The following is a 21282-nucleotide window of genomic DNA, read 5'->3' on the forward strand; positions in this document are numbered from 1 at the left end:
GCCATGGCGCACAGCGGCTTCAGGCCCCAGGGTGGTCGTCTTCTCGCGAGATAGGCTTGGAAGGGAGGGTGTCGAGAACGAGGAGAGGGAGGAGTCGAGGCCACCTCCGCCTCCTCCTGTTGGAGGGGGGCCGAGGGAGGGGACTGTTGCTGATAACTGGATGTTCTGGGTAGTCTGAGGAGGAGAGTATGAAGCGAGCTCCGGCCCGGGTGCGGCCGGGCTTCGGGGGCGAAGGCGCTGCCGCCGCCGCCGCCGCCGCCATCTAACTGGCTGCGCCTGCGAGGCCCAGCGCGCGGATGGTGCCGGTGCGGCTCGGGTGTTGATTCGCGTGTTCCCTCCCCCTTCTCCCCTCCCCCACGCGGTGGTCTCCCCTTCTCCCCCGGCCCGGCAGAGCCATGTCTCGGGGTGGCTCCTGCCCACACCTGTTGTGGGACGTGAGGAAAAGGTCCCTCGGGCTGGAGGACCCGTCCCGGCTGCGGAGCCGCTACCTGGGTGAGCGGGGGCCCCGGGGCGGAGGCGCTGAGGTCGCCGCCCAGAGGTGGGGGAGGGGGCCGCGCCGAGGGGCCTGTTGATGGTGGGACAGCGCCCGGAGAGGGGCGCCCAGGAGACTCTGGGGTGCTGGGTAGACCTCGGCCGACGGACCCCGCCCCCGTGTCCTCCCACGGCCAAAACCCTGTTTGCCTGCTGCCTGCCTGCCAGCCGCCGCCCTTGATGGGGTTTCCTCGGGGGGCCGGACCGGGGGCGGTCGGTACTGGCCAGGAAAGGTTTTGGGGTCGCTTTTGGAGTGGGACTCAGGCAGAGACTTGTCGATCCTCCCGGAGCTGCCGCGTTTGGAGCAAAAGTTGGCGCTTTCGCTCTTCGACGCTCTCCCCGCTCAGGCGAAGGACCTAAGTTTGTGTTGACTGCCCCTCTTAAGTCGCCCAAGGGTTTAGGCGGCGGCGGCGACGCGTTGACCACCCTCGGGGACTTCATGCTCCCAACAGACTCGGTGTAAACTGTTCTGCGGCTCCGAGCCAGAGCCTCGGAGTGATAGCTGAGCTCTCCCCACCCCCGCGCGCTCTCCCAGTTGGACTCTGCTGTTCAGTCGTTTTGACCGCTTTAAGGAGGTGTAGGGTTTCACGTTCCCATTCCTACCCCTGTGAAACGCACTTGGCATTTACTGTTTCTTAGTTAAGCTTTCTAAAAACAACCTTCGGTACTTGAGGGAACAGTATTCCACTTTTTTCGTTTTGGATAAAGTGGATTTGTGAGGATTCTGGGTCACGCCTGAGCCAGTATCTTAAAGTGGATAGATTTCCTAAGGATTTTTGTTTGTTTCTTTGTCTTTTCATTACTCTTTATTCTTTTTTTTTTTCAACTTTGAAGATAAGACGTCATAAGTTTTTTTTTTTCTTCCCAGTTTTGTCACTTTTTGCTAAATATTTGTTAATGTCATTTGGTTTTGACTTAAAATCAATAAAAATGAAGTCTGGTTACACCTACCAGTTCTGGTGTGTGAATTATTTGAGAGAAATTAGCATTTTTTCCCCTTTACTCTTGTTTTTTGGTGTCTCAGTGACATTCTCCTTGTAAAAAAATAATGAAGCAAAAATCCTTGTGATTCCTCCCATTCAATTTCACGTACACACCCTTAGAGAGGTAACAGTGTTAACCTGTTTACGAAATATTCCTCCAGAACTTTTTCTTTGAATTCTTATAATCACATATGCACACATAGAAATGCTGTAGGGCTGTGTATGTGTGTGATCTATGTATATGGTATCATATTGTAAACATCGTTTTGGCAACGTGCTTTTTTTTGCCTTATATCTTGGAGATCTTTCTTTGGCAGTAAAAATAGATCTAGTCAGTCTTTTAAACTATTGCATAGTGTTAAACAGTAAAAAGGTATCATAATCGACTCAACCTCTCCCCCCCTCCTTTTTTTCCTGGTGGTTTGCTGTTACTGACAGCATTACAGTGAACATCCTTGTCTATGTTTTTTGTGCATTGTTCTAGGATAGGTACCTAGAGTGATGATTAATCAGTTAAAAATTAAATTTCAATAGACAGTGTTCTTTTAAACCGTTAACCTAAAAAGATGAGGAGTATTTCTTGGAATATTTACTTGATGAGAAAGAAATTAATTTTAGCTTAATAAAGCAAACTATAATACTGTGTTCTGCATGAATGAATTTTTATTTGGTCTTTTATCTCAATCAGTTGGAGCATTTAAATAAGTAGTACTTATATGTAGGGTTATATATGAATGTTTCCTTCTGGTTCAGTTAATTTAGCTGTATCTATGATAGGGTCGAAGTATAATAAAACCAAACATTTTCTTTTTCCCTTCCTCTTCTAACTCCCTAATGGAAGTGAAGTTTGTGTGTTGAGTAGAGGGAATTAAAGAGTAAAGTCCATTGTCTTTAGCAGAAAGCCAAAATTATGTTTAAATATATTTCAAATAAATGTATATTCATACAGGGAATTCCTTATCTTAAATAATATTTTAAATGTGCTAATAATATATACTTTATAATTAGCACATTCTTGGAACAACTTCCTTTAAAAGTGGTGTTGTAAGTATTTGAAAATAGCTTGTGAAATAATTTCTTGGTCTTAGGAGACCTTCTTTACACCTTTCGTTTATCCAACTGTGCCATACTTCAGTGGTAATCTTGGCTTAACATTCAGGAAACAGCAAAATCCATATTAGCAGTGCCTGAATTAATGAGATTTTAAAAAATGGTATTTTGAAGTACTCTTATAAACCTTTTAGAAAAGTGCAAAAGTTTTAATAGGTAAGTAGATTCCTTTTTTTGGAGACTGCAAAATTTAAACATTTTGATTGTTTACAGTATTTTTCTAATCTATTTCCATTATTTGTATTTCTAATGAGGAATTACTTTTAAATAATAGTAAAATTGGGTTAGAAGGAATTGACATTTTTCTTCTAACATGTGCATTTCAAATTATGTAACCATGGCATCTCTTTCCAAGAGTAGTCAAGCTTTACAGGTGATTTTATTTAAATTGGGTTATCTCTTTTCTCCCATCAAGGAAAATTACAGTTCACAAAACATCCTTTTATGTTGTTGGAATGAATATAAGTAATTTGTTATATGTTATTTAGAAGAAAAATATGTGTATGTTTACTTTTAGCCCCCAAATTCACAAAATTCACCTGAACCAATAGGGTTGTTTTATCTAGCATGGATTCAGCGGCTAGGCCAGGGATTGTAATCTTCATGAGCCTGATCTAAATTTCATTGGAGGATTTGTTTTTTTAAAGAGTAATTGTCACAAAGTCCAGAGTCAGAGACACCTGTAGGTTTAAATGTTTCAGAGTTCCTCAAGATACTGTACACTAGCTATGGAGTAGTGCTTTTGAAATTCAGTCATTGTTATAATAATTTATTAACCACGCATATTTCATTACAGTTTTATGGAGATAAACATTTCTTATAAGAGAAAATACCATTTCTGTACATTTCTTCTTTCTATTCCTATCTGTCCCATTTTAGACCGACTTACCTACAATTTGAATTTACACTTTCTAACCTTTCTAAGTTAAAAGACAGTTAAAACAACAAAAAAAGCAATTTAAGGGAAATTTTCAAGGGGATTGTTTGCTATAGTGTATAATATGTTTAATATAAAGTGTTTAAATTATGATTAGGCAGTGTCTTGGCTTGGGATGCTATAACAAAATGGGTGGCTTATAAACAACAAATTTATTTTTCAGCTTTGGGGGCTGGGAGGCTGAGATAAGAGTGCTTATGTGGTGAGGTTCTGAGTCTGGTGAGAGCCTGCTTCCTGGTTCATAGTCATCTTTTTTCACTGTAACCTCACATGCAGAAGGGTTAAGCTAATTCTCTGGGGTCTCTTTTATAAGGGCACTAATCCGAGCCTAATCACCTCCCAAAGATTCCACCTCCTAATACTATTACCTTGGGAGTTAGGGTTTCAATAGGAATCTGTTGGGGGAGGGGGCGGAAACAGGAACTTTCAGGCTATACCACTAAGCCAGTGACAACTTTATAGTGGAGATTGAAATCTCTTTTTGTAAGGGGATTAGGAAGTCTATGTTCTTTGAATATGTTTAGAGTCTCAGTATCTATTGAAATGGATAATTTTGCATTTAGATTAGTCTTTAGCATATCCTGAACATTCAGACTTATGAAATTCTTCATAAGGTGTTGCCAAGATGTATTTTATGAGGGTCGGTAAATTTTGACTTTTGCCTCCTTTTTAGCTGCTAGGGAAAAGTCAGTGAAATATTTGTGTTTTGTTTCTTTAGTCTTAAAATCTCAATGAAAGCTGAAAAATGTCTGATTTTAATAGTGAATAATGACAGTCAAATATGACAAATATATGTAATAGAACATGTGGACAATTCCTGAAGATAAGACCACCAAAGTCATATTATCAATTGTAACAACTGCAGACAATTGAACAGCTCTACTGTGGATTTATTTCATTCCTTCCTGGTATAGGATGAAAGTGCTTAAAAGAGGAGCTTCTGGTAGCATAGGATTTATATTACAGGTCAGTGTTTTTCAAGTGTTTTGACCATGAGCCACAGTAAAAATACATTTACATGGATGGCAACTTGTGGTACACACACAAAACTAAAAGATTCCCCAAATGGTATTTAGCGATACTAGGGGTGGTGCATTCTATTTTCTGTTCCATATCATGTTGTTAAAAATGTTGGTGTTGACCCAGTAGAATATCCACTGAGTGTTGACTTGAGGTTTGCAAAGCAGTTTTAGATGGTGGGGTGGGTTCCCCAAGTACTTGCAGAAGATTAAAAACTTTCGTGTGTTTGTGTGTGTGTGTGTGTGTGTGTGTGTGTGTGTGTGTGATATTGTGATGGCTAAGAAAGAAGATGTAAATAATGAAACTTTTGGTTTATACTTTGGGAAAAATAACGAGGATAGGACTTTAAAATTCTCATTTCATGATTACATGTGTAATACCTACAATGGGATTGCTGAGTTGTATGGTAAGTCTGTTTAACTTCATAAGAAACTGCCAGACTTTTCCAAAGTCATTATACCATACTGCGTTCTGATCAGCAGTTTCAGAGTTCCAGTTGTTTCACATTCTCATCAGCACTTGGCATTATGAGTCTTCCTAATTTTAGCCTTTCTAGTAGACATATAGGTATAATGATATCATTATTATTTTTTTGCATTCAGTTTAATCCTCATTATTAGTGATGTTGAGTATATTTTCATGGCTTATTTGCCATCCATATAATTTGGTTAAATGTTCAGATTTACCTTCTTAATACTGAGAGGATTTTTTATATATTCTTGATAGAAGTCTTTAATCAGATAGGTATTTTGCAAATATTTTCTTCCAGTTTGTGTCTTGTCTTTTCCTTAACAATGTCTTATAGTTCATGCTTCTTGTGTCCTATTTAAGAATCTTTACCTAATTCAAGGTCATAGAGATTTATACTTCGCTTTTTTTGTAGAAGTTTTCTATTTTTAACTCTTACATTTAGGCCTGTGAAAAGTTGTGAATTAAATGTAACAAATGCTGTGAGGTAAGGGTCAAGTTTCATTTCTTTTCATATGAATGTAGTTGATCCAGCATCATTTGTGAAAAGTCTGTCCTTTCCCCTTTGTTTAAAATCAGTTATATGTGATAAGTTTCTACCATGTTCTGATAATCTCTGTGGGTCTTTATGCCAGTACTTCAGGTCTTTATAGTGAATATTGAAATCAACTAGTGTGATATTTTGAACTTGGTTCTTTTTTTTTTTTTTTCCCAAAATTATTTTGGCTATTCTAGGTCATTTTCATTTTTTAAATTCCAAAATTAGCTTGTCAGTTTCTACCAAAAAACCTGTGGCTTTGCTTGGTATGGTGTTGAATCTATACATTGTTTCAGGGAAAACTGTAGTCTTTACAGTATTGAATCTGCCAATTCATGTTGGTGGCTTTTCTCTTCATTTTTTTTTTTTTTTGATACTCTTTCATTTCTCTCAGCAGTGTTTTATATTTTTCTGTGTACAAATATAAATATTTTGTTATTTTCCCCATATATTTAATATGTTAAAAAATAAAATTCTATTAAGTTTTAAATATTATTTTAGATAGTATTATTTTATGTTTATAAGTAATATCAAATTGTTCATTATGTGTATGTACAAATACAGTTGTTTTTAATTGGCCTTACATCCTGCAACATTTACTCAGTCTACTCATTAGTTCTTATAAGCATTTCTTTTTTGCAGATTTTTTGGGATTTTATGTAGATGACTGTATCACTGCATATTAAGACACTGTTATTTTTTATTTTTTTACCCATGTGATTTTTTCCTCCATTTTCCATTTTCTTGCTTAATGGCACTGGTCAGGATTCCAGTAGAATCTTGAAAAAAAGGAGTAAGAGTGAACATTGTTGCCTCATTCCTGATCCTGGAAAACATTCAGCCTTTTACTGTTAAATGTGTTGTTGATTGTAGGTTTTTATAAATAGCCTTTGAAGAAATCCCTTTCTGTTCTTAAATTGCTGAGAGTGTTTATCATGACTAGCTTTTAAATTTTGTCAAGGTTTTTTTTCTGCATCTGTTGAGTTGACTGATTTCTCTTTCATTGATTATATGATATATTAACATATAGATTGATTTTTAGATGTTGATTCAATTCCTGTGCTAAATTATACTTTATATATTGCTGGCTTCACTTTTTTTTAAGAATTTTGTATTTTTGTTCATTAAGGATATTAGCCTATAGTTTTCTTGTTATATTTTTGCCTGTTTTTGGTATCAGGATAATGCTGGCCTCATAAATGAGTTGGATATGTTCTTCTCTTTTTCTGAAGAGTTTATGTAGAATTGAAATGATCTTTTCCTTGAATGTTTGATAGGTTTCATCATTAAAGCCATATGAACTTCAGGTTTTCTTTGTAGGAAGATTTTGTTTTGTTTGGTACCTTACCTTTTAATTTGAGATATGGGTATATGACTAACTGTTCACTTGTTGACAGATAATTGTATTATTTACAGTTTTTGACTGTTAAGTCTAGAATTGTTATGAACATCCATATACAGGTTTTTGTATGAACATAAATTTTCATCTCTGGAATAAATGTCCAAGAATTGTAGTTACTGTGATGTATGATAAGCACATTGTTTACTTTTGTAAGAAGCTGCCGTACTTTTTTGTAGTATGGCTGAACCGTTTTATGTTCCCATCACCCATGTGTGAGTAATCCAGTTTCTCTGCATCATCACCACTACTTGGTGTCACCACTGTTTTTTATTTTAGTATTTCTAGAAAGTATATAGTAATGATTCATGGTTTAAAATTATTAATTTTCCTAATGGCTAATGTTGAGCATCTTTTTATGGGTTTTTTTTTAACTGTTTTATATTTTTCCTTTTTTAAATGTAATTGAAGTATTTTAAATTGAAGTATCAATTTTTAATTGATGTATTTACTGGACCTACAACACTGTGTTAGTTTCAGGTGTTCAACACAGTGATTTGATATTTCTATACATTACAAAATAATCATCACAATAAGTCTGTTACTGTCTGTCACCGTACAAGGTTATTATTGTCTCTGTCCCATGCTGTATATTTCATTGATGTGATTCACTTATTTTGTAATTGGAAGTCTCCCTATGCCATCTCTGTTTTATCCATTCATCTGTTGATGGACAGTTAGATTGCTTCCATTTCTTAACTACTGTAAAGAATGCTGCAATGAACATAGAGGTGCATGTATCATTTTGAATTAGTGGTTTTATTTTCTTTGGGAAAATACTCAGAAGTAGAACTGCTGGTTAGTATGATAGATTTCTTTTTAGTTTTTTGAGGAATCTCCATACTGTTTTCCACAGTGGCTGCCCCAATTTGCATTACCACCACATCCTCACCGACACTTAAAAAAAACTTTCTTTTTATGTTTATTTATTTTTTAAAGTTTTTTTGGTTGTGGGAGGTAATTAGGTTTATTTACTTATTTATTTTTAGAGGAGGTATTGGGGATTGAACCTAGGACCTCATGCACGCTAAGCGTGCACTCTACCACTTGGTCTATACCCTTCCCTCCTTACCCACACTTTTTATTTGTTGTCTTTTTTTATAATAGCTATTCTGACAGGTGTGAAGTAATATCTCATTTGATTTGTATTACCCTGATGTTTAGTAACATTGAGCATCTCTTCATGTATGTGTGGGCCATCTGTTTGTCTTCCTTGGAAAAGTGTCTATTCAAGTCTTTTGCCTGGTTTTTAATCATATTTCTTTTATGTGGAGTTACATGAGTTCTTTGTATATTTTGGATATTAACCTCTTATCAGGTATATTGTTGGCAAAAATCTCCCATTCAGTTGGTAGCCTTTTCCTCTTCTTGATAGTTTCCTTTGCTTTGCAAAAGCTTTCTAGTTTGATATAGTCCCATTCGTTTATTTTTGCTTTTGTTTTCCTTGTTGAGGAGACATACCCCCCCCAGAATTACTAAGACTGATGTCTAAGAGCATACTGCCTATGTTTTCTTCTAGAAGTTTTATGGTTTCAGGTCTTACATCTAAGTCTATAATTCATTTTGAGTTTTTGTGTATGGTGTGAGAAACTTTGTTCAGTTTGATACTTTTGCATGTAGCTGTTTATTTTCCCAGCACCACTTATTGCAGAGGCTATTTTTTCCTCAGAGGCTATTCTTGCCTGCTTTGTAATAGATTAACTGACCATATACCTGTTGGTTCATTTCTGTGTTTTCTATTTTGTTCTACAGATCTGTGGGTCTGTTTTTATGCTGGTAAAAAAACTTACTGTTTGATTACTTTCACTTTGTAGTATAGTTTGAAATTGGTGCATGTGATACCTCCAGCTTTGTTCTTACTAAGGCTTGTTTTGGTTATTTGGGTATTTTGTGTTTCCATATAGATTTTAGAGTTATTCTAGTTCTGTGAAAAATGCCATTGGTATTTTGATAGGGATTGCATTGAATCTGTAGGTTGCCTTGAGTAGTATGGTCATTTTAATAATATTAATTCATCCAATCCATGAATACAATATATCTTTCCAATTGTGTCATCTACAGTTCTTTTTATCAATGTTTTATAGTTTTCCGAGTCTCTTGCCTCCTTGGTTAGATTTATTCCTAAGTATTTTATTCTTTTTGATACAATTGTAAATAAGATAGTTTTCTTAATTTCTCTTTCTGGTAGTTCATTGTTAGTGTATAGAAACAACAGATTTCTATATATTAATTTTTTATCCTGTAACTTTACAGAATTCATTTATTCTGATAGTTTTTGGTGGTATCTTTAGGATTTTCTATATATAGTATGTCACCTACAAACAGTGACGATTTGACTTCTCCTTTCCAATTTAGTTTCCTTTTATTTCTTTTTCTTGTCTGATTGCTATGGCTGGGACTTCCAATATTATGTCAAATAAAAGTGTTGAGGGTGGGCGTCCTTGTCTTTTTCCTGATCTTAGGGGGGAAATGCTTTTAGCATCTCACTGTTGAGTATGGTGTTAGCTGTGGGCCTGTCAATAAAGTGGTCCTTTATTATGTTGAAATATGTTCCTTTATACCCAGTTTGTTGAGTTTTTATCATAAATGGATATTTTGTCAAAAGCTTTTTATGCATCTATGGAGATGATCATATGATTTTTAGTCTTCAGTGTGTTAATGTGGTGTATCACACTGATTGAATTGCAGATACTGAACCATCCTTGCATCCCTGGGATAAATCCTGTTTGATCATGGTATATGAAACTTACACTGTATTGTTGAATTTGGCTTGATAATATTTTGTTGAGGATTTTTACTTGTGTGTTCATCAGTGATATTGGCCTGAAATTTTCTTTTGTGGTGTCTTTGTCTGGTTTTGGTATCAGAGTGATGCTGGCTTCATAACATGAGTTTAGAAGTCCTTCCATTCTCTTCATTTTTTTCGAATCATTTGAAAAGGATAGGTATTAGGTCTTCTGTAAATGGTAGAATTTATCTGTGAAGCTGTCTGGTCCTAGACTTTTGTTTGTTCTTAGATTTTTGGTTACTGACTCATTTCCTCTACTGATAATTGGTCTGTTAATGGTTTCTGTTTCTTCCTGATTCAGTCTTGGGAGATTGGACATTTCTAGAAATTTGTCTGTTTCTTTAAGGTTGTCCATTTTATTGGCATGTAATTGTTTATAGTAATCTCTTATGATTCTTTATATTTCTCCTTTTTCATTTCTGATTTTATTGATTTGAGTTCTTTTTCTTGATGTGTGCAGCTACAAGTTTATCAAATTTATTTTAGTCTTTTCAAAGAACCAGCTCTTAGTTTTATTGATCTGTTCTATTTTTTAGCCTTATTTCATTTATTTTGCTCTTATCTTTATTATTATTATTTTTTGTGTGTGTGGGTGGGTCTTGTTTGTTCTTATTCTTGTGGCTTTAGATGTAAGGTTAGGTTGATTAAAATTTTTCTTGTTTCCTAAGCTAGACTTGTATCATTATACTTCCCTCTTAAAACTGCTTTTATTGAGTTCTTCAGATTTTGGATCATTGTGTTTCCATTTTCATTTGATTATTTTTTTATTTTGATTTTGTCTTTGATTTCTTCAGTGGTCCATTGGTTATTTAGTAGCATATTTAGCCTCCATGTGTTTGTGGTTTTTGCAGTTTTTTTTTAAAATAGTTGATTTCTAGTCTCATAATTACTGTTGATTCCTTCTAGTGTATTTTTTATTTCAGATTTTGTGTTCTTCAGCTCTGGTTCTTCTTTGTATTTTCTAACTCTTTGGTAAGCTTCTCATGTGTTCATCCATTCTTCACCAGACTTTGTTGAGCATCTTTGTGGTCATTACCTTGAACTCTTTATCAGGTAGACTGCTTAACTCCAATTCACTTAGTTTTTCTTCTGGGGTTTTATTTTGTTCCTTCCATTGGAACGTATTCCTCTGTTTCCTTATTTTGCCTAATTATGTGTTTATGTATTGGATAGGTTTTTAATATTTCCTAATCTTGGAGAAGTGGCTAATGTAGGAGATATCTTACAGGCTGAAAAGCACACTCCTGTGATCTAGCGGTGCCCCCATGTGGGCTGTATGGGTCCTTCTGTTGTAGTGGGACTGACTACTATGGCATGCCAATAGGTGGGCTGGCTTCCATGCCAGGTGTCCGCCAGGCCCTGCAAAGTGCAGAGGCTTCTAGCTGCTTATTTTGGGGGCTGGGTCCTTGTGTGGCTGGCTGTATGGCACAGGAGTCCCAGGCTGTTGCTGGCCTGCTAGCAGGTAGGGCTGGGTCCCATTGCTGCTGGCTGTAGGTGTTTGGAGGGTTTCTGCCATGTTTTGTATTTTCAGTGATGTGTCTTTTTGTGTCTCCTGCTCATTTGCTATTTGGGTTATTATTATTTTTCACTATTGTGTTTTGAGACTTGTTTGTATAGTTAAAATACTGGTCCTTTGTCAGATATACAGTTTGCAGGTACCTTTTCCCAGTCTGTAGTTTGTCTTTTTCTTGTCTTCACAGTCTTTTGCAGAGTAAATTTAACTTTGGTGAGGTTCAATTTACTAAGTTATTTCTTTCATGAATTATGCTTTTGATGTCATGTCTAAATAGTCTTAACCTGTCCCTAGGTCCTGAAGATTATCTCCGATGTTTTTTTTTTCTCCCTAAAGTTTTATAGTTTTACATTTAAGTCCAGGGTCCATTTTGTGTTAATTTTTGCGTGACGTATATGATTTAGTTTGAAGTTCTTTTTTCTGCTTATGGATGTCCACTTTCTCTAGCAACATTTGTTTAAAAAACTGTATTTGCCCCATTGAATTGCCTTTCCACCTTTATTAAATATCAGTTGGGCATGTTTGTGTGTATCTGATTGAGTGTTCTCTATTCTCTTTCACTGATTTGTGTATCTATCCCTCTGTAAATACCATACTGTTTTGCTTATTGTAGGTACATAGTAAGTTTTTACATCAGATTGAGTGACTGCCCCCCTCATTCTTTTTCAGAATAGTTTTAGCTCTTCTAGGTCTTTTGCCTTTTTATATGAATTTTAAAGAGTAAGCTTGTCCATATCTCCAAAATACCTTGCTGGGATTTTGATAGGAATTGAGTTGGACGTACACACGGGTTTGGGAAGAACTGACATCTTTGCATTGTTGAGTCTTCTGATCCATAAGCATGATAGATCACTCCATTTATTTAGTTCTTTAGTTTCTTTTATCAGCATTTTGTAATTATCAGGATGCAAGTCCTAAACATGTTTTGTTATATTTGTGTCTAAATATTTTGTTTTCTTTTGAGCTGTTATAGATGGATGTGTTTAAGTTCAACTTCTACATGTTCATTGTTAGTATGTAACAGTGCGATTTTTTGTGTGTTGATTTTATATCCTGCGACCTTGCTGAACTCACTTTCTCAGAGGTTTTTGGGTATAATTCTAGGAGATATTCTGTATGGAAAATCATATCATCTTTGTATTGGGACTGTTTTATTTCTTCCTTTGTAATCTGTATATCTTTTTTTTTTCTTTCTTACTTTATCCCATTGGCTAAAACTTCCAGTACTGTGTTTAATGCAGTGGTGAGAGTGCACATCGTTGTATTGTTCCTGATTTTAAATGGAGTGTGTTCAGTCTTTCATCATCAAGTATGGTATAAGTTTTAGGTCTTTTATTGGTACTTTTTATCAGATTGAGGAAATTTCCTTCTGTTCCTAGTTTGCTGAAAGTGTTTATCATGAATGAGTCTACTCAGAGAAGCAGAACAACCAGGAAATACACAAACATACATACACACAAAGATGTGTTACTGGTGTGTTTGATTTTATGTAATTGCGGGAACTCGTTAAACTGTCTTTGTAAAGTTATTCTCTTCATGTCCTTTGATGGGGCTTGACACCCTCAGGACAGACAGTTGGGAAAGGATGATGATAAATTATGGGTTGGAAAGAAAAGCTTGAACCCATGAAAACATAGAATCTCTGCCAGTTCTCACTGCCTCTAACCTTATAGATGCAGATGTTCTGTAGGAGAAACTGGCAGCCTTTGTCATGGACCTAAACACAATTTGACCTAGTATTACAGGAAGCTAGAAGAGGATCCTTGGGTAGGCAGGACGGTTACAGGCCTAGTTGCTACCCATTCCAACGAAGGGAGCCAGCCAAGTAACCATGTATATAAGCAACGTAAGCATCTGCTTTCTCAGCATAAAAATTAGTATGTTGCCTACCAACCCCCACCCCCCTCCCACCAATCTTGTGTAAAAATGACTGGTGATTCAAGTAACAGAAAACATACATGGAAGAAATTCTGGGAAATGTGGTTCAATGTTGACACATTTTAAAGCCATCACACTTCTTGCTTGTTGTTCATTGTAAGGCTCTTGGTAGGGATGGGAGGGGGATTCCAGACCCTTCCCCAAGGACAGGCAGTTTGTACTTCTTTCACTTCCTCAAGGCAGTTGCCTTTGCCTGAAATAGATGTGAGGATTTCCTGACGCTCTTAAAGCCAGTCGACCTTTGCTGAGGCTCTTTTTAGCTAGGATTTCCCCAGTGGCATAAAGCTTTTGTTTCCTAAGAGAGAAAGACCTGAAAAGTGACTGGAGGTTTTTTCCCAAGTCCTTCCAGACAGATAAGATACTCTCTCAGGCCTCCTGCCATTTTCAGTGTTTCTTATGAATGCTTGGAGGAAGCTAGTGGAAAAGAGCTGGTGACTGAATATAGGATCCCAGAGATTAGTATTCTAAACTGTCTCTCTCGCCTACAATTGGCCTTTAAGCATTCCTTTGAGTTTTTACTGTTTTCTTCTTGTACATTTTGGTAGCAGTCACCTATTTGTCCAGTGCTTTGTCAGAGGTGAAACAGTCCTATGTTCTGTCTCCTCAGAGTTTGTCACCCTATAATTTTTAGTTCTCCTGGTTATCTAGTAAGAATGTCATGAAAGACAAAAATTATTTCAAGGAGACAAGTTAGCTGTGACAGATAATACTATGAGGTCATGAAAAATGTGTCTTGAAAGAGACCATTGGATTTATTGATACCCCACAATTTCTGAGAACAAAACCAATCAATAGGAGGGGTAAAACAGACAGTGCAGGAAAAGGAAGACCTGACAGTGAGCTAGAGAAGGCAGTGTATGTAGATGACTGAGAAGTTTGTCATTCAAAAGAAGTAGCTCACAGGGGCAGTAGAGTCAAGTCAAGTAAAAAATTCTATTAAAGTGCTGTTCCATCTTTTTTCTCTGTATCACTATCTTTATTCTTTTTTCTTAACCAGCTGAAGTTACCACAACTCCATAATGAAGTCATTTAAGAAAAACCATTTTCTCTCAGACAGCATTAACCTTGAACAATCCCACCTATGCGTAAAGAGAGAACTAATATTAAGTGTCTATAGTATCTCAGACACATCTATGAGTTTTACACGTGCTAATTCATTTACTTCTGACAACAGACCTGTGAAGTTATTCTCATCAAATATAAAGCTTTTACAGATGTGGAACTGAGGCCCTAAAAGGTTAAATTTTGCCCAGCATGTGTACAGTATTTTCCAAGTTAGATATTTAAACCTAACATTTCTTGTTCCAAGCATCTCATAGTCTAATAATAAAATGAAAATAAATAAGTTACAAAGATGTTTAGTAAGTTAAAAGTCATTAAAAATGAGCAGTACGTCTATTGCCAGTGAAAGATGTTCACCTTGTTTTATTAAGTGGAAACGTATTAAAGAACAGAGTCAATATTATGATCCTATTCATTTATTCACTAATTCAGCAAATGTGTATTGGATACCTACTTCGTTCTAGGCACTGTTCTGGGCACTTAGGATACTTGGCTGAACAAAAGAATGTTCCTCTTCACGCAACTGAACAATCTATTAATATAGAATACAATGTAAAAGTAGAGATGGAATTATATGAGGCAGCTTAGGCTGCAAGGAAGATGTGAGTAGGAAGCTGCAATGATAGGTAAATTCATCCATGACAAGTGTGTGCTTGCTGGGAGAAAATTCTCTATGGCTCTTTTGCATTTCTTCACATCTTGTGAGCAGAGGCACTGGCTGCTTTGTTCTGGACAATCTTTTCAAGGATATTTATTTAGGGAAGCACCTTGAGAGCTGTAGTATCTCCCTCTGGAGCAGAGGGCAGCTTCATTTATTGTCCAGAATAATAATGTCTTCCTTTGGGACAAAGGTTAGGCAGGTTTGCCTGATTAAAGATTTGGGTTCCTTCAATTCAGGGTTTCCCAGCTGTGATTCAAACCCTCTGCCTGTGCAGTATTCACCCAGGCCCCTGTGTGTTGCCCTATGGGAACTGGGGGACAAGGGGAACCAGTGTGAACCTGAAGCTTATTCTGTAGAAAAATCCTTTGCCTCTGACTTGGGAGTCTTGTGTCTTCTGCCAGCATCCATGAAATGGTGGCAGGTAACTTGTTAGCTTGGAAATAGTCCAGATTCTTCACAGTTGTTGATAATAGGTATGAGTTTATTTTTATTTTAATTTGAGAGGGATCAATTTTTTTTTAACTTACAGTTCTTCTTTTATGCTAGCTTTCAGCTTCTATTTCTTGGTGTAGTACATTTAATTCCTAGAAGGGTAGAGGAAGTTTACACTAGTTTGTTCTATAAGCACATTTTATGGGACATGTGGACAATGCAATCTTTTTGATCTTCTAAGTCACATACAGAAATACCATTCAGGAGCTGTAACGTGTCTGTCATGTCTCAGTGCATGCTTTTATGTACAAGTTCATATATGAGTTCTTGCTTGAAGAACTCACTTTGTGTTCTATCCTCTTGTGTCCCATCACCATTTTCTTTAGATGGAAATGGCTAGAGCCATGTTTTCAAAACCAGATTTTAAAAATTTGGAAAAAAAAGTTTTTAGTACTTTTTTTTTTAACATTTTAAAGAATTTAAATATCTGTCACGTTATTAATTTTAATACTTTATTTCTTAACTCTTAATTTCTAACTCAGTAGGATTACCAAGCCTGCTGTTAGCCAACAGGAAGATTTTTTTTTTTAACATTTTATCTATTTACCACAGTTAGCATCTTTTTAAAACTGAAAACCGGATTTGAGAAGTTAATTATATAAGTACAACCTAGTTCATGAAACTGCTTTGCTGAATTTCTGTAGGTTGTTTTATTCTAATAAGTTTAGAAACCATAGAGCCCCCACTCTTCTGCACTTACCTCCCCACCCCCAGTCCTGACACACACACACACACACACACACACACACACACACAGAGTCTTTAAACCATATGTTCATCCTTCATCTAGCCTTCTCACCAGTTATAAGTAAGGACAAAGGAAACAATTTCAAGAATATCTTGGTCTTCACTTTGAATGCAGAACAGAAAAATCTGTCCCTTATGACAGTATACAGAGAGCATAGTCACATTTAATTCTGAGATCTCATCAGCCTGATGACTTAGCTAATTATCATTCTTTGTCATATATTCAGCTTTCTTTCATTACAGCTTCTGAATAAACAAAGCTTTTTGTTCCATTTTTGGTAAAGATGATTCATTTCTTAAAGGGAAACATTCCTCTTTTTCAAAGAAGGAATTTATTCTATTTTTGAAGTGTTGTAACTTCTGCTATTGATAGACATTTAGGCTGATTTTATTTTTTTGCTGCCAAATTTCATCATTGTGAAATGAACTTTCAAATATTTTAACATTTCTGAAATTGAGATGTGTTTAAAAATAGGTGGCATCTTATAAAAACACTGTTTGCCACCCTGTTTAAAATTGAAAACTCTATCCCCCACCTCCAGTCTTCTCTTATCCTCCTCTTTGCTTTATCTTTCTATATAGCACTTTCACAGTTACATATTGTTTATTGTCTTTCATTAACCTAGAGGCAGGGATCTTTTTCTGTTTTGTTTTATCATTGTATGCCTAGCTCTTAGAACACCACCTGGAATGCAGTTAGTATGCAATATATTTGTTGAATGAATAGATAAATTGAAGGGAACATATGAGTGTTTACTGTGGTCCAGATACTATGCTAAGTCCTTTCTGTTCTTGAATCACTTAATCCTTACAATAATCACATGAGGTAGGTAGATACTGTAGTGAGGAAACCAGGGCTAAGGAGGTTAATTTGCCCATTGTCACTCAGCTTGTAAATGAAGGTGTTGAAATTAGAGCTTGAATCTACCTCATGCCAATTCCTAAACTCTTAAAATATTACACTTTCCTAAGCAATAACTTGTATGATTTATTAGTTCATTCTTTCTTTTTAAACAGGAAGAAGAGAATTTATCCAAAGATTAAAACTTGAAGCAACCCTGAATGTGCATGATGGCTGTGTAAGTAACAGTTAATTCTCAACTATGGAAGACTTTATTTGAAGTATAGTTGGTTACAGTGAGTCAATTTCTGATATACAGCATAATGCCCCAGTCATGCATATATATATAATACATATATGTATTTGTTTTTATATTCTTTTTTACTAAAGGTTATTACAAGATATTGAATATAGTTCCCTGTGCTATACAGAAGAAATTTGTTTATCTATTTTTATATATAATGGTTAACATTTGCAAATCACATTATTTCATTCTTTTTTATGGCTGAGTAGTATTCCATTGTATAAATGTATCACAACTTCTTTATCCAGTCATCTGTCGATGGATATTTAGGTTGCTTCCTTGTATTGGCTATTGTAAATAGTGCTGCTATGAACATTGGGGTGCATGTGTCTTTAACTATGAAGGACTTCAATACTAAGCGTGGAGATGTTTGAGGAAATGCCCCAATACTCCCAGAAGAGATTGTGACTAACTATAATAAAATTGGGGAATAAAATTTTACATTAAAACATAAAAGTATATTTTGAATTTAGGAAAGTATATGGGAGTTTTTCTAAAGAATGATGAGTTTTCTGATATCAAAAGACTTCCATCTCTTTCACGTTACTGATACTGCTTTTGTGAAGGTCACTAGTGCTCCTATCTCCAAAGGTAGGATCACTTCTCAGAAACTTTAGACATTGGTTGAACACATCTTTTTTGAAATATTTTTTCTCTTGTTTTTTGGTAATGCCATACTCTTGATTTTCTTTCTATCTCACTGACTCGTTGGGTATTCATCTCTCAGCTGGCTCCTCCTCAAATGTTGGATATACCAACACTCTGTCCTGGCTCCTCCTCCCCTATTTTCTGTTTACTTTTCTGAGTGATTCTGTTTGGTCCCATGGCCAAAAACACCATGCCTTCCAACTTCCCACTTCTTCCCAGAACTCCAGATTCATATATCTAACTCTCTACTTTAACATTCCCAGTTGTGTGTCAAATAGCACCCCAAATTTAATAGGGGCCAAAATAGAACCTTTTTTCTTTTTAATTTTTGTTATGAAAACTTCAAGCATGCTTTTTATATATACTGAGCACTTGGATTTAGCAATTATCAAGATTTTGGCACATTTTCTTTTTCCATTTCAATTTCCTTCTTTTCCCCCTCCTTTCCGAGGTATTTTAAAGCAAATCCCAGATACGATACCATTTCACCCCTATGTATAACCTAAAAGCAGTGGACATTTTCTTTTGTAATCAAAATGTCATTGTATAATTTAACAAGATTGGCAGTATATTTTTAGTATCATCTAAGACACAGTCCATAATCAAATTGCCCTCATTCTTTAAAAATGTCTTTTTGTAGCTGTTTGTTCAAAAGAGGATCCAAACAAAGTCCATACCTTGACTGCTGTACCTCTTAAATCTCAATTAATCTAGAGCAGTCTTCCCCTTTTTTGTCCCTGCCATTGACTTGTTACAGAAACTGAGTCAGTTTTCCTTTATATTGTCCCACATGGTAGATAGTGGTTTATTTTCTTGTGATGGCATTTAACTTGGTTCTATATCCTCTGTGTTTCCTTTTCGTGGAAGTTACTTCTAGAGGTTTGATTAGATTCAGATTCAAATTCTGTGGCAGGAATGTTTACAGGTGAGACTGTGTGCTTCATATTTTATAGCCTAAAGAGGCACACAGTATTTGATTGTCCTACTTTTGGTTATTGATCACAGGATTCAGGTGGCTTAACCAAATACTTGATTTTCTCCCCTAAATCTGTAACCTTCTACATTTCAATAAATGGCACATCATTCATCCAGCTGTCTATTATATAAGCTGAAAATTTTCATGTTTGATATCCCTCTTACCCTCAACTTCTTCATCCAGTCTGTTCACTAATAAATTCGACCTCCAGAATACATCTGGAGTCCATCCACTTCTATCTTTGTGCTGTGACCTAATTTAAGCTTGCCTGGGCTACTGCAGTGTCCTCTTACTTGGTCTCCTTTATTTCACTTTATTCTACTTAAGTCTCCTAATTATTCCACTAATTCATTGAACACACAGATCCTAGATTGTGCATATCGATCAGGTCATATTAGTTCTTTTATATTATTTCCTCCTTTTCCCCCCTTAAATTGTAAGATTTAGAGTATGATTGACAAAGGCAGAAGAATTGAGAAACATTTTTATGAAACAAGCCCTATGGTCTGAGATTCCTAGGCTTTTTTTTTTTATTTTTATGAAAGTATGATGGGTTTACAATGTTGTGTTTGCTAGGCTGGTTTTTGAGACAATGGACAAGGCTAGTAATTACTGAAAATCAAAGTGTATTCATTTACACTTATAAAGATACATTATTCCTGTTACATTGGGGTACCCTGTTTCATTAGAAGAAGGTTATCTCAACTCTAGTTTTAAACATTTTTTTTTTCTTTTAAAGAAATTAAGATACCAAGACAAAAAAAAAATCTCTGCAGTTGAAGGCCAATGAAATCTGTATTCTAATAAACACTTCAGGTGATTTTGATCTAGGTGACCCGTGGATCATACTTTGAAAAACACTGCTATAGCTGCTAATTGAAAATACGAGACTAGAAAGAGCACACAGAAAGAAACTGTAAAGTGAAATGAGCATCTAGGCCTTAGCTTTAAGGAATCCAACATTTAAAACTCAAGTAAAGAGGGAAAAAGTGTTTATAGTCCTATCCCCCAAACTTACCTTTTTCCTGTCCACATTATGGAATTACAATTATGCTGTAAATACAGTTTAAGTATATGTTATTTATTTTAAAACTTAAACTATTCCTGAGGGAAAAGGATAACAATAATATATGTTCATGGTTAAAAATGGATCATGACAAAAAGTAACAGACAAGGCCTGCATTCCCTATTCCTTTCGTATTTTCCTAAGCACCTTCTTTTAATTGTTCTTTATTTCAGATTTTCTGGGTTTTTTTTTTCATATTTCTATGTGATATTCATATACTGGTCTTTCTTGAACTGTCAGTTTTGGACATTGTCTACTGATTTCCTGCTATGATAGAAGAGGATTTAACTAATTTATATAACTTTCTAAGATTTTTGGCTTCTCAGAAATTTTGTTACTGTTTTCAGTCTCTTCAGTTATCACTTTAACTTCAAAACACAAAGATCTTTTTGTTTTTCTGTCATTTGTAGGCAGTATTTCTTGAATCGTCATTTGTAAAATAGTGACATTTAATGCTTTCACCCTCCCTTCCACCGTCTTGTCTCTTTCTGTTTCACGCCTCTTTCAGCTGCATGTGCTTTTATATTGTCAGCATCGATTGCATTTACCTCATATTCTGTAGCCATTGTTATCTTCCGAAATTTGTCTATGTATTAATTCTAAGAGTGAAAATTCAGCAAACAATGTTAGTAAGTCTTATTTGTACATAGGTACTTTTCTTAGCTTTTGTTAGACTCTTCCTTCACGACAAGGAGAGGGTAGAAAGAAAATTCATGAAGAAAATTATGTAATATATCATCTGTGTTATAGATGAGCACGCTCAGCTGCTCAGAACTCTCTAGTGGGTTTCCAGCTTCCTTACAGTAAAGAAAAAAGGCTTTGTTGCTTCTGAGGCCCTACAGATTTGACACTAGCTTTCTGCTCCATTTCACTCCTTACTGTGTTCTCCGTTACACATATTTGTTTCAGTCACACTCACCTTTTTGCTGTTCCTTTAAATACGCCCAGTACACCTCGGACATATACTTTGTATTCTGCTTAGAACTTTCTTCCCCCATCTTGTGAACTTACCTCCTCATTTCATTTAGCTCTGAGTGTTACCTTTCAGAGACACTTTCCCTGTCCACCCCGATAGCTCCCCGTTCCTGATCAGTATCTTTTTCTTTCTTTTGTTTTCTTCCCATAGTGCGTCTCACTAGTGTGTATAGTTATATACATTTACTTATTTGTTCATAGTCTGCACACCTGCCTCCCTCTACCCCAGCACTCTGGACCCAAAAAATACTCTTCATAAATTTATTTTCTTTCAGCGTCAAGAGG

General features: G+C 36.0%; 1 protein-coding gene across 8 annotated transcripts in view; it reads left to right on the top strand.

Moving 5' to 3' along the window:
* DCAF6 (DDB1 and CUL4 associated factor 6) overlaps positions 1 to 21282 on the top strand; it is a 119221-nt gene that overhangs the window by 1124 nt on the left and 96815 nt on the right. Inside the window, exons 1-2 of one of the 8 annotated variants that reach the window (XM_031435829.2) lie at positions 113 to 492; positions 17205 to 17266. In XM_031435829.2, the coding sequence (XP_031291689.1) occupies positions 396 to 492; positions 17205 to 17266 (159 nt within the window). In that variant the 5' untranslated portion in view covers positions 113 to 395. Of the gene's footprint in view, positions 1 to 112; positions 493 to 17204; positions 17267 to 21282 lie in introns of those variants that run through there. The other 7 variants (XM_031435828.2, XM_031435831.2, XM_031435833.2 and 4 more) reach the window with 7 other exon arrangements.

The sequence above is a fragment of the Camelus dromedarius genome, chromosome 23 (assembly GCF_036321535.1).
Source record: "Camelus dromedarius isolate mCamDro1 chromosome 23, mCamDro1.pat, whole genome shotgun sequence".
Taxonomy (NCBI): domain Eukaryota; kingdom Metazoa; phylum Chordata; class Mammalia; order Artiodactyla; family Camelidae; genus Camelus; species Camelus dromedarius.